The sequence below is a fragment of the Penicillium taxi genome, assembly GCF_028828555.1.
Source record: "Penicillium taxi strain IBT 34144 chromosome Unknown utg000001l_segment0_segment0, whole genome shotgun sequence".
NCBI lineage: Eukaryota > Fungi > Ascomycota > Eurotiomycetes > Eurotiales > Aspergillaceae > Penicillium > Penicillium taxi.
Genome location: NW_026643203.1, coordinates 996,761 through 1,009,577, shown reverse-complemented (window position 1 = coordinate 1,009,577; position 12,817 = coordinate 996,761). Strand labels below are relative to the sequence as shown.

The window sequence follows — 12,817 nt, the reverse complement described above, 5'->3', positions numbered from 1 at the left end:
TTTGGTCTGTTATTAGTAAGTTGTTTACTTCTAGATATTTGATCTTAGCGGGGTCAATCTTATCCCCGCAAACCTAATTTCAACCCTCCATCATCTCCACATACACCTAGGTACAGAGTACTCTGTACTGAAACATAATGTCCGCAGCAAAGACCACAGTGCCGATTTACTTCGGCTCCTTTCTAGTCACACCACAGGTAACGATTCTTCCTCCGAGTTCCAACGCCCGAGCATTCCGATTCAACAGATCTATCTAACACATGAACCAGGTCTTCTTCCAAACACCACTATCCTTCGCCCTCGTCAATCTCAAACCAATTCTCCCCGGTCATGTCCTCGTCTCACCACATCGTGTTGTCCCCCGCGTAGCAGATCTCACACCAGCCGAAACAAGCGATCTCTTCCTAACAGTCCGCCGCGTGGGCCGGATGGTAGAGCGGGTATATGGCGCCTCAAGCCTAAACATCGCTATTCAAGATGGCGTACATGCAGGCCAGAGCGTGCCGCATGTACATGCGCACATTATCCCGCGTAAAAATGCCGATCTAGACAGCCGAGGTGGTACAGATGCTGTTTATGATATGCTAGATGGGGAGGAGGGGAATGTCGGAAAGGCGTTGCGAGAGAGTCAGGCAGAGGTAGATGAGAAGAAGAGGTCACGCTTCCCTGTTGTTGATAATGATGCGCGTAAGCCGCGGACTGCTGAGGATATGAGGAGCGAGGCTGAGATACTTGCGCTTGAAATGGAGAAAGAGGTTGTTGATTGATATATTATTGATGTAGAATAGAGCTTAGCGCTTTTTAGCTTCAGCTAGTCTGTTTTATGCTTAAATGATAGAAGACTAAATGTAAAAGTGATTGTATTTGTTATATAAACCCTGAAAACCCGTGTTATTATATCAAATGACACCCCCAACCCCATCTTCGTAAACGTGCCGTGACTCGTTTCAGTCTATAATATCGAAGGTATCCCAAAGCCTCAAATGAAAAACCCGCTTCTCAAAACGAACTCAAGATAAAAGAATACCGGTGTTCTAGGCAGTGTTCTGGTACTTCGGGCGCTCCTTCACCACCTGTGCAGCCCAGACCTTAATCTCAGGAAGCTGAACGCGGGAGGAGACCTGCTCGAATTCAGTAAGGTCAACCTTATAAGCCCGCTCGTACTCCACCATCTGGAGTAACAGTTCCATCTTATCGATATCGTGGACAAACTGGGCCTCTAAAGTAACGTTGTCCTCGTATTCCTGGAAAACGCGCTTGATCTCTTCAGCAGGTAATGCTGCTCCGGGTACATTGCCGAGGAGAGTCTTGGTGATGTAGTCCATGGTGGATGCCTCGCGGCGAGCTTTCTCGGGCTTCGTCACGTTTTCATCGACGGGGGTAATATCGCCAACCAGTGACTCGGCCATATCGTGGATCAGAGCCATCTTGGTGCAGTGTGGAATGTTGAGTTTGGCGGCGAGCTCTGGCGGGGCAAGCATCGTCATGATCGACATGCGATACATGTGGTCGGAGATGGATTCACCCTCAATGCCAAATCGGCGCCATCCCTCACGCTTGGTAGTCTTGAGACGCTCAATAAGGTGGAAGAAGGGAATGGGCGAGGTAGAGTTCTCCTCTGGTGCGTCGGGGAGGGTCGACAGCACTGAGAAGGAGGTCAGATATTGGAACGGTTTCTGGGCTTAAAAATTGTTGCAACATACCTGTCTGTGGGGTCCAGGAAGAATTTTCGGAACTCATAGCTGCAATAATTGAAGATGAAAAAAGAGATCAACAATCGCGTTCGAAGTGAAACAAAACCATGGAACCCAAGGTGGGGAACTGTTTGCCGATGCAAACAAAACAAACCCCCAAGTTCGTTATCGTTGTTTACGCATTTACCACTCCAATCATTCGCTGGAACCAAGCTAGAGCTCCAATTACAGTCATGACGACTCCAAGGCCAGCACATCCTAAACCGCTGGGCTGGTTGGCCCCGTCGCATCTGACGGTTTTTATCCGCAACCTGAAACTACTACAGCTTGACCAGCGCGAAGATTGGCCCGATATAACACTCCGCTCATTGTCGCCGTCGTTGCAAAATCAGCGGCAGCGAATTCGCCTTGTAGAATGGGCTCTCTACTATCTTTTTACTATCTATGACCCAGAGGGAGCTCAAAGTGTACTTGGATCCATACATCATCAGAGGAATATTTAAGCTAATGGTTGAGCAGAAACTCCGGCCTTTCTTCCCACCTCTGGAATCGCTTCAGTCAGTCAATCTCCGTGCAGCGTTGTTTCGCGTCCTGGCCGATTTGAAGAAAAATGGTGATCTGGGACGAGAAGCCATTCTCCGCAAAAGTATGCTGGATGACTGCAAGGGCGAGAAATTTGATGAGCTTCTTGCCATCTTTTCCACCGCAGTGCTACGTAAGCTGGTCGCGGTATCCACTTCAGATATCGTCAGGAACCCAGCCATGAGTATGGCAACCGCCACTGAGATTACGCCGACAGATTACCAGAACATGGTGCCTCTTATTCTTACGCATCAAGTATCTCTCAATGCGGTGGGGACACGCCGTGCCTGTGTACAGACGACCTATGACGAGTTCTCGCAGCTACTGGATAGCAAAAAATCTGAGCTGACAGTGCGGGAAAATATGGTGTCGGGGCATCACAATGACTACAACGAGGCCAGCACGGCGGAGAGACTGGCTGGTGAGCTTCGAACAAACTGGCTGGGAAGCGAGGAGTGGGCGACAGCACTACTGAATGGTGGATCACAGAGCAGCACGGATAAGTTCTTGGAGCTTCCTTTCTCGCGGGCCTTGGCTCGCGCGAAAGAATCAACCGTTGATGCTCTTGGAGGAGGCGCCAAGGAAGACCTTGTCATTGACTTGGAAGCACGAGTTCTGCGGTTACGGAGTCGGCTACGCAGATGGCATGAATTCAATGATTCAATTCGAAAGGAGCGTGACAATAGCGGGATCTCAGAGGAGAGGAAGCCTCAAGAGCCTCGTCTACGGTTCCGGGACCACCAATCGTTGACCGTGGCAAGTATATCTAAAGCTGTTCGACAGTCCGCGGAACGAGGGAAAGTTCTTCGAGATGCAGATCAATCATTTTTGGCATCTGTTCATGACGCTATCAGCCAAATAAATGGTACAACCCGTGTCAGGGCTGGACACGATGTGCACATTGAAGCACCGAAAGCGAAGTCAATACCTCTACCTGCAACGACCCCCGAAAGCCCACCTTCACCAGCAATCAGTATCCCTGAAATTCCCAAAATCCCCAGTCTCCCCGATGATCCCCAGAAGCTGAGCCCGATCCCCGCAGCAGCCCCAAACCCCTCTATCCCGGAGTTTCTTCTCTCTCCCGGCCAAGATTTCGAAGAAGACAAGCAAACAGACCCAGAGCCAGAACCTATCAAACCAACCACTTCCTCGAACTCCAGTATTGTCGAGCGTACCCGTAAATCAATGTCTCTCCTGCCACCACCTTCATCATATGAAGCTCAGGCGCGGCCTCGCCGCCGTGGCCCGCGCCCATCTTTCCCCACAAACCAATTTGAGACACCTCGGAAGCTGTCTGGTCCACTAGAACGATCGGGTGCATCTACGCCTCATGATAAACTGTTTGAAGAGGATGCGGAGTACTCCAGTGTGTTCAAGTCTCGGCCGCGCGTGGCTCTGAGTCCGATCTCGTCACCGGCAGTTCATGTAAGTCTGTCCGACGAAAGCGAAGATTTCGAGCTGGATCAGGATAACTCTGAGTGGGATGTGGATTCGCCGCTAGCTGCCCCGCGGTTCAGAGCTTAAGAATACTGCTAGCTTGCATGTAACCTACTATAGCAGAGTCATTTAGGTCATTTTTATCTTATTCACACTAAAACGCAGCCAAAGTCATTATTCAAAGGCATTAAGTATTCTATTGTGGATAGTACCCATATAGAAGTAGAGAATAATTGTGGTATATTTATGTAGCAGATATTCACGAACCACCTTGTAATTCACGTAGGTAACGAACCACTTAGAATTGGATAGTAGCCTCAAAGGTCTACAAATCTTTTACCGAGCCAGGGTTCGAACCGTGGACACTGGGTCCACTTCGGAATAGCTTTATGGTCTCGGACGCACAAAATTAACAAAATAACGTTTATTCTAGAAGTCATATAATGAACTTCAAAATGATTGGCAAGTGAGCGGGAAAAGAGCGAGATTTGTGTAAATTTTGGCTACCAATTCCCTTCTACGTACTAGTAGTAAGAGTTAATGAGCTTGTAATCTGGTATCATCAAGATGCTTTTAATATGCATTAACGAGCATGTCTCGAGCCCCCGATCTCTGGTGAGTATTATCCCAGGTTACGATTTGAACCACAAAGTCAGGGAATAGTAATCCACCAAAATTGATCTTATAAACCTGATCTTCCACCTGAGGATTTATGTAAGCTCCAGCTTTGCACTGATCTCCTCTATTTAATCACCCGGGCTATAAAACTGGGTTAGCTGGGTTTGATTCAATGTACTGCGAGCGAGTGCTGGATGTCACTGTCCTTGAATGGTAGCATCAGGAGGTGTAGAATCGTGGGGATGTCCGTCTGGGAACGGCTTAGCGTGTCGAGGCTTAAGCCACAATCAAAGTGTAAACAAATGCACGGTACGCGGATTCTGATGTTCGAGCTCTCACCGACCTTGATTATGTCAGGCCACGGAGCTGTGAGTAACTACTTCAGCTAACACGTTATTGGAAGATAAAAAGCATGGGGAAAAACAGGGCTTATAGAGCTTCCAAATCAAATGGATCGGACCCATGGTTTCTAACGTCATGGGTTGGTTCACAAGTCCCCGGATTTCACCCGTAGAAAAGTGGGTTGTTCCCCAGGTAGTCAAGTTTTGTGTACGAAGTAATGTCCTATACAACCTATAACTATTCATAGAGACAAATAAACTGAAATTGAACACCTGTAATTGTTTCATAAGGAATCAAGGTTGGGACTAAGCTATGCTTAAATATCACCCCCACTAGGATCCACCACTTTATTTAGTGGGTCCAGATGTCCCTGCCAAGAAAACCAACCCATCTTAAGTACCGAGCCAATCTCGAATAACTCTTTCACTCTCTGAAGTAGGTTCGAACCCTATCTATACATATATTTAGAGATCTGTGTATCAGGGTATATTTCTAGGGATACCTAGTTAGGTACACTAGATACGGAAAATACTCCCAAATGTATACTCTTAAATGGAGCAGTAATGGATACTTAATAACTGAATAACAGAAAGCGGATCTGGTCCACTTGACCCGACAACAGCAGCTATACAAAAGACGCAAGTGACCCAGCAGAGATCATTGATCACCGCTAGACCTATTGTGCCTCTAGAGATGTTCGTGCGTCTAGCCAAGGCCCACAGTTTATTTGTGTGGCATCGATACGATATACGAGACGATCGTAGCGTCCAGGCAAGAATAATTTTACTATTTTACTTTGCACTACGGAGCGCACTGCTTTAGTCCCTGAATGCCTCTTGTCATGTATCACGCTCCCCTTATAAAAAACAAAACAGGAGGTAAAATGGAAAACATATTCAATAAATAGTAATAAAAGGAAGTTAACGGCAGCGAAAATCAATTCCTCATTCTTGTGAAAGATAGTGGGAAATAGAAACGAAATTATTCCATCAAAAATACGGTGTAATGAATTAAACTAGGAAATTGTATGGACGGATTCATTTTCACGATAGGTAGATATGGAATTCTGTTTTTTTGTTGATGCCCATACCATGCGTATCCCTACTGATATCATTCAACCACCTCGGCGACGACGGTGCGGGTTTCGAGGCAGAGGCGCATAATCGGATTCAGAATCTGCAATATCATTGTCTGATGGAGATGAAACTGATACTGGAGGCGACAATGCTTCATCTGAGTCTCCGACCTCGATCATATGTGCAGGCCCAGCACGAGACGCATTGCCTCGTTTTTCAAAAGAATTGTGCTCAACAATCAGATCACCTTCTTCGTGTTCGTCCTCGCCCTCGCCTGGGAGGAGAAACCCGCCACCATGGTCGACAACATCGTCCTCGCCCTCTCCTGGAAGGAGAAAACCTCCACCATAATCGGCAGGATCATGTGATTCTTTTTCCTGATAAGCCGTGTGGCTATTTTCTTCCTGTGTCTTGGTCTTGTGCGACGAGAAAGGGTTGCGAGCATCTTTTTCTTCATCTCCATCTTGGCCGCCGTACTCCTCACGAACACGCTCGGCAATGCGTAGTCCAAACAGAATCTTACGCCATGTTTGAAAAACAAGCTTTTCTGCTTTGAGCTTTTCTCGCTTGTGCTTTTCAGCAGTTTCGACTTTCCAAGCATCGCGAAGCAGACCTTCGTTCTCAGCTGCAACTACTACGCCCTGAATCACAGGGACAGCCATTTTAGATCCAAATTCGAAGCCCGTGACTGCCTCGGCGTAGTCAATGCCTAGTTTCTTGCACACTCGTACAGTACCGGGCAGGGGGACATGGGCGGCACCCTGAGGCACCATGCTCGGGACAAAACAATCCATGTTTCCATAGTTGTTCTTAGGAATGACTCCATCCTGGATCGGTGGCGGGATGATATACTCAGTTTGGTCAACGGAGTATAGACCCTGCATCGGCTTCTCTCCTGTTTCACGTTGCATCTCTTCCACCGCGCGCTTGCGCACCAGGGTCACTGCTCGGATCGGTACTCTTTTCAGAGGTACAGCCCCCGTCTGAATCTGCCGCCCTTCCTTATGCCAGCTCTCTGCCGACAGGCATTTAACAACGTCTGCGCGCAGATAAACAGATTCTTCCTTGGCGCGAGCGCCTTTTCCAGCGACAAAGGTGCGGACTGGCTCTGCTCCTGGCTTCAGCGCCTCCTCGCGGCGCAGAAATCGCTCCAAGACAAACTCGGTCGATGTACGAAGGGTTGTTAGCGTGTCTCCTGTCTGTGTTGACTTCTTCTTTTCGGGTTGTTTTCGTTGGAGATCTTTTGCATCTTCAATCTCATCTACCTGGGTTCTTTTCGAGGGGTCTCTTTCGTATCTGCGCATCGTCACCCGGAACCAGTCGAATTCGATGTATTTTCCTCGTTTGCCTGGGATTGCAATTTTGTCTACGGGTATTCGAAACCCTTTGGTCTTGCTAGGCCATGTTTGCCGTCGTAAGTATCGCGTAGTCACGTCTTTTGCAGTGCCGTCGGCTGAGTGCGCGACTACATAGCAGATCACTTGCTTCGCACGGTCAGCTTTGATGCCACGCGGCTCAAATGTCGCTTTCTGTTCCGGTGTGGGCGCAATCGGGTTTTTAAGTACTAAAGGGTCCACCGAGATGATTTCATTCGTGATTGGAGATGCCACTTCAGTCCAGTAAATAGGAAATGGCATGTCCCCATCATAAGACTTTTTCCTTTGACTCTTTGTAACAATCTTGTACTCAGACATACTGTCTACCTCTGAATCCGACCCCGACCCTGATCCTGGTTCGGCTCGAGGTTCTTCCTTCACCTTAGGTGGTGTATGTATCTCAGCTTTGGTCCAGCCGAATCCCAAGGGTTGTAGACTAGCGACCAACCTGGCCTCGATTCCTAGTGCTCGAATTAAGGCAGTAAATAGCTGTGCGCCAAGATCTCTAGAGCCCTTCATATTTTTAGCTGATGCACGAAATTCATCGATATCGGCGATACGTTCCCCATGGAGTTCTGGGTCACTTTCCTCTTTGAACTGATTCAATATAGCTTCGAGTGAGGAGACTGGTCGGTATCCCTGTTTCCTTAACCCTGGGGCTGTGATGTCAAATCGATCTTCCCAATATGCAGCCAGAACCTTCAGTAGAGAAAGGATGGGATCACCTCGACTCATATCTGGCTGACCCGGTTCCAAGCGCTCAGAATCTTCAGCCCAATCCTGAGTCTTCGGAGCCTTTCCCTTCTTCCTCTTCTTGGGGGGCTCGGGCTTAGGCTCGGGCTTCTCTAATCCCGATGCGATCCGCCATCTCTTCACCTCATTCTGAACTGGTATTGATAATTTATCACGCAGGGTTTTGTGAACTTCGGCGTCGTTGACCCATGAATTGCGAATGGTATTGTGGAAAAGTAGGCACTGAACATGCATACAGTGCGTCTGGATGCGGATATGACGTTCAATCTTGCTTGGGCCTTTCTTACTATCCAAAGTCTCAGGTGCGTGTGATTCATTCTTTTCTAGAGTCAACTCTAGATCCTTTATTTCTGGTACAGCGAGCGAAGGGGTTGTCGCGCTCATAGTATCAGGACCAATCGCGTCTTCCCAGTCAACCTCGTCATCATCTCCATATTCTTCGTCAGAGTCATCTGTAGCTGCGATAGCTGTGGGTGCTTGAGGTGTATTATCCTCCTCGGGTACTTCACTTAATGAGGAGTCAGAGTCGGCATCAGAGTCGGCATCAGAGTCAGGAATTGTGTCAGAAGACTTGGCATTATCAGTTCGGGCCCGACGCTGATGTTTAGCTGGGGGCGGGTCTTCATCGGAGAAACGCTTGCGGGGAACGTATGGCGGCATGCGCAGGACTTAGACACCTTCTCAAAGGTCGGGGTCGGGTAGGGTCAGGTAGGAATGTTCAAGGAAAGGGAAAGTTCGTAAATTTGGGGCAACTTGAGTGGATGAGAATGAGGAGATCGAAGAATTGGAGAAGGGAAGGGACATGCCGAACTCATTTTCGCCTCCTCATCTCCATTTTCTACTCTGGACCAACTCTGCTTTTGATTTCTCTAATAATTTCACTCAACTTATTCAATTTATATCTATTAAATCATTCTATTCAATATGGAAGCTGTGGTGCGCTTCTTCTCTTCCCCGCGTTTCGCTGTAGCGGGCGCAAGCAACGATACAAATAAATTTGGATATAAGAGTATGGAAGCATGAATCATGAATCATGAATCCAGGACATCACTCACATTCTCTAGTCCTCGCATGGTATCATCAACATTCACTACCGGTGACCCCAGTCAATCCAAGAGTAGCCCAGATCTCTTTTCCATCGCGTGCCTATTATACAGTACCTTCTGCTGCTGGACTTCCTTCACCCACTCGGACTTCTTTGTCGGTGGTGACACCTCCATCAGTAACCCTACAGCTACTGCAAGAAGCTCATAAAATTGGCATCCCTGCAGTCTGGTTGCAACCTGGTACCTTCAACGACCAAGTCCTGGAATTTGCCTATGGTCACTTTGAGGCTGTGATTGCGGGTGATGGAGGGCGGGGCGGCGAAGGCTGGTGTGTACTTGTTGACGGAGAAGATGGACTCAAAGCTGCAGGAGTTAAGTGGATAAGTCGACTTTGAGTAGAATAAGAGAAGATATAGTAAATAGGCAAATATGAGAGAGGGAGATAAGGAATCATGAGGCAAGAACTCGGAGAGTAAATATATGTGAGGGGGAAGTGTTTGTTGTAGGTAACAAACACAAGCCCCCCAAATTATCTTCTTTCTTCCCAACACTCTTTGGAGTGAATTCTTTCATTCCCTTTGTTTCTTTCATCCCCACAAAATGCCCGATCCCTTTTTCCAGGCTTCATCGCCTGCACAACTAGATCTTGCTAGTGCTCGTTCTCAAATTTTTCAAGTCCCCATGTCCGCATCTACATCTCTCTACTCCCTCTCCGTCAGTCGCAAACGACCCCGTCAAAACGAAAAGATCTCATCAAAATTTGATTCCATCGACGCTTCATCTGAACCTCTTGCCTCACCATTATTTCCCGAGTACCGTCAGATGAGTGGAGTCGATGATCTCTATCGTCCGAACCGATACCGCGAATCCTTCTTCCCACCTTCTCTTGAGGGTGTCGACTGCACAAACTTATACGGAAGTCGCAAGCGCAGTCGGTGCGATTCATATATCGCATCACCGACTGCCGATGATGCAAACTCATCCCCAGAACGCATGGGCTGGGGACAAACAGTGATGAACGCAGTGGGAAAAGTCTTGGATTTCTGTTGGTCTGGGGCGTTCAAAGGCTTCCACGCCGGCGGTGGACCGGGATATGACTTGCAGGCTGGGTCCCCAGTACACGTACAGTTCAACTCAAATTGTTCGGTACTCGACCCTGTGGAGAAAGACCCGATCTTCCATAGCCCTATCCCGGGTCAGTACCCCGTTGAGGATAAGGATATCGATCGGAGCTGGGTGGTTGTCCCCACCGAACCTACCGACATGTTTGTAGGCCCTGCCTCTCCTGCCAGTCCGTCAATTCGAGCTCGCCGCATGCATCAAGCGTCTAGTCCACGTCGTCGACCGGCAATGCCACGTTTGGGCAAGAGAGCTTCCCTGTTATCCACACCTTCCCGAAGCCCCGGGCTGAAAGAGACTCCAGGATCAGCGGAGATGGCAAAATATGCAGCTCGGATACGCCGTCGGGAACGGGAAGAAGATGCGAGTATTCAGCGATTGAACAAACAATTGCAGGCCATGATTCGCCAAGGCAAAGAGGCCCTGGGTACGACTGTGGAAGTGGATGACCTGGATATGGATATTGAATTTGACTCGTCATGATTAGCTCGCACTTTGGCTCTTAATAATCGTTCTTTTTGTTTTCTCGCTTCTGAGCTTGAATTTTGCTTCGTTGAATGATTCGATACCCCGATGCACCGGTTAAGTTTGGAATGATCCATCCGGCGCTGAATGATTTATGATCTCGGTGCTTGTTTTTTTATTTTTATTTTATCTCAGATCGCACATGCAATGTTGCATTCGCAGAATACCGTCTAGCAAGGCCATTCGCTCAAAATGTCATTAATGAATTAGCCTTTTAAGATGCTCATGTCCTTTGCTAGAACTACTGATATCCGAAGTCAGCACCGTGTATGAACTTCCTACACTTCATGGCTGCCCAGATGATATGGTAACGGAGGTAAAAAAGAGAAAAAAATATCGGGTGTACACTGGTATTCACGGAAGGTGTGTTGGATAAAAATCCCACGAGGAAGCCAGATATCAAATAAGACTTCAGGCATGGGCGCATAGAAATTAAATAAATGCATGTCAAATTGAACTGCAGCTGCATACTAGCACTAAAATAATAATGAAATAATAATAAAAAAAAATCTCACTTTCTGAAAAAGTACAAAGGACCAAAACCCCGCGTTGCCAACCTCTGCCTCACTTCCAAAGAATTATCAAGTAAGAATAGCATCAGCCGTGTTAGCAGCAAGATTAGCATTGAAACCATCAGTATCAACATCCCCAGGGAGAGCACGAGCAGCAACAGGAGCAACAAAAGGAGCAGCAGAAGGAGCAACGGAAGGAGCAGCAGATGGAGCAGCAGATGGAGCAGCAGATGGAGCGGCAGATGGAGCAGGAGCAGGTGAAAGCATCTCGTGCAATTTGCCCAGGATACCACCGCTCATCAAAACAGACGGTAGATCAGCACCCTCGATAGGAGCTTCACGGCGTTCCTTCATCTATAAATCCATCAACAGGTGAACCATAGATCCAAGCAGGAATTTAACTCACAGGAAGCAGACCAAGTCCATGGCCAGAAGTGGGTGCAAAGAGGGAACCTAGGCCCTCAGGGCCGGTAAGCGCAGCCATAAGACCGTTGGATTTATTATTGTCTTTCTTGGCGTCCTTGTCACCAGAGGTTTCGCTAGGGCTTGGGACACTGCCAGCCTTAGTAGGGCTCTCAGGCTTAGGCGGGAGTTCCAGATCACGACGGATCATGTCATTGAGAGTAGTGGGATCTTCAGTGGGATCTTCAGTGCGCTCTTGAGTCATACCATCGCCTGCGTCGATCTTATGGCTCTATTTTTTGTAAGAAATTATCATTTGACTGACGGCAAAAAGTTCCTACCTTGCCTCCTAGCAAACCACCCACGAAGGGCACGGTGCTCAAGTGATCTTGAGCGTCGGCGAGCTTTTCAGTGACGTCTTTACTATCAAAGTCCCGCTTGTGGTTTTGGGCGTAGTTTTGACCGGCATTCTGTCCAGCATTTTGGCCGCCGTTTTGCCCGTAGTTCTGTCCGTAGTTTTGCTTCTGCTACTTGTCAGGCTTTTCCAATCAAGTCTTTACTCAAGGGCAGACCTACGTGGCTGAAGTATTGGCTGGTGTGGGATCGAGCTTCATGTTGCTTGCCGCCTGTGTTTGTGGGGTGAGCTTGGTCCTGATATTCTTGTTAGGATCTATGTTCAGGAAGATATTAATGCCGAAAACATACGCCGCCAAACAGTTCACCCAGCAAGGGCAAATTGCTCAAATCTCCAGTCAATGAACGCTTAGTCACACCACGAGCCTCCTTCTTGCCCTGCATGAAGAAATTAGATCAGTTGCCGAGTATTCAGCAAAACCCAATGTATATACTCACTTTAGTCTCGAAGAGTCCACCAATGAGAGGAATGTTTTTTCCAAGATAGCTGTACAGAGAGCGTTCAGTCACATCACGCTTCGACTCCTTGCTCTGTGCGATGTTAGACTACTTATCCAATACCCAGCACTCATCTGAGAGATCACTTACTTTGCTTCGAAGGAGGTCATCAACGAGAGGAAGTTCATCAACAATAGGCATGTCTCCTGTGAGAGGAAGGTTGTCGATGACATTATGGCTCTTAGTATCCTTGATCTCACGTGGAACGATCTTTCCAAGAAGGCCTTCTACGGCACCTTCCACTGCACCATCGATAGCACCATGGGCCTCACCGGCGCCAAGCAAGTTACCAGTACCACCACGGCGCACATGCTCCTTGCCAAGAGGAGCCGCCAGACTCACGGCGGTAAAGAGCACAAGAGCATAAGTAGTCTTGACCATCTTGTCAAACTGATTCACCAGTAAAAGAGAGTAAGGTTCGAC

The 12,817-nt window shown here is 48.0% G+C and overlaps 7 protein-coding genes across 7 annotated transcripts; 4 read left to right on the top strand and 3 right to left on the bottom strand.

Moving 5' to 3' along the window:
* Positions 1–137: 137 nt before the first annotated feature.
* N7495_000371 (HIT family protein) lies at positions 138–767 on the top strand (the record flags this gene model as incomplete). The annotated part of the gene is made up of 2 exons (XM_057203041.1): positions 138–197; positions 270–767. 2 exons carry the CDS (start codon positions 138–140, stop codon positions 765–767), a joined length of 558 nt encoding a protein of 185 aa, XP_057067114.1.
* Positions 768–1,034: 267 nt separating this feature from the next.
* On the bottom strand, positions 1,035–1,740 carry N7495_000370 (HD domain-containing protein; the record flags this gene model as incomplete). Its single annotated transcript, XM_057203040.1, has 2 exons — positions 1,035–1,645; positions 1,704–1,740. The coding sequence occupies 2 exons, from the start codon at positions 1,738–1,740 to the stop codon at positions 1,035–1,037; spliced, it is 648 nt and encodes a 215-aa protein (XP_057067113.1).
* Positions 1,741–1,801: 61 nt separating this feature from the next.
* Positions 1,802–3,800, top strand: N7495_000369 (uncharacterized protein; the record flags this gene model as incomplete). The annotated part of the gene is made up of 2 exons (XM_057203039.1): positions 1,802–2,161; positions 2,214–3,800. 2 exons carry the CDS (start codon positions 1,802–1,804, stop codon positions 3,798–3,800), a joined length of 1,947 nt encoding a protein of 648 aa, XP_057067112.1.
* A 1,987-nt stretch (positions 3,801–5,787) lies between these two features.
* On the bottom strand, positions 5,788–8,538 carry N7495_000368 (Rad4 family protein; the record flags this gene model as incomplete). Its single annotated transcript, XM_057203038.1, has 1 exon — positions 5,788–8,538. The coding sequence occupies one exon, from the start codon at positions 8,536–8,538 to the stop codon at positions 5,788–5,790; it is 2,751 nt and encodes a 916-aa protein (XP_057067111.1).
* Positions 8,539–8,802: 264 nt separating this feature from the next.
* On the top strand, positions 8,803–9,319 carry N7495_000367 (CoA-binding protein; the record flags this gene model as incomplete). The annotated part of the gene is made up of 2 exons (XM_057203037.1): positions 8,803–8,887; positions 8,943–9,319. 2 exons carry the CDS (start codon positions 8,803–8,805, stop codon positions 9,317–9,319), a joined length of 462 nt encoding a protein of 153 aa, XP_057067110.1.
* A 205-nt stretch (positions 9,320–9,524) lies between these two features.
* N7495_000366 (uncharacterized protein) lies at positions 9,525–10,526 on the top strand (the record flags this gene model as incomplete). Its single annotated transcript, XM_057203036.1, has 1 exon — positions 9,525–10,526. The coding sequence occupies one exon, from the start codon at positions 9,525–9,527 to the stop codon at positions 10,524–10,526; it is 1,002 nt and encodes a 333-aa protein (XP_057067109.1).
* A 623-nt stretch (positions 10,527–11,149) lies between these two features.
* On the bottom strand, positions 11,150–12,775 carry N7495_000365 (uncharacterized protein; the record flags this gene model as incomplete). Its single annotated transcript, XM_057203035.1, has 7 exons — positions 11,150–11,434; positions 11,487–11,774; positions 11,824–12,006; positions 12,059–12,133; positions 12,188–12,274; positions 12,335–12,427; positions 12,485–12,775. The coding sequence occupies 7 exons, from the start codon at positions 12,773–12,775 to the stop codon at positions 11,150–11,152; spliced, it is 1,302 nt and encodes a 433-aa protein (XP_057067108.1).
* Positions 12,776–12,817: the final 42 nt, after the last annotated feature.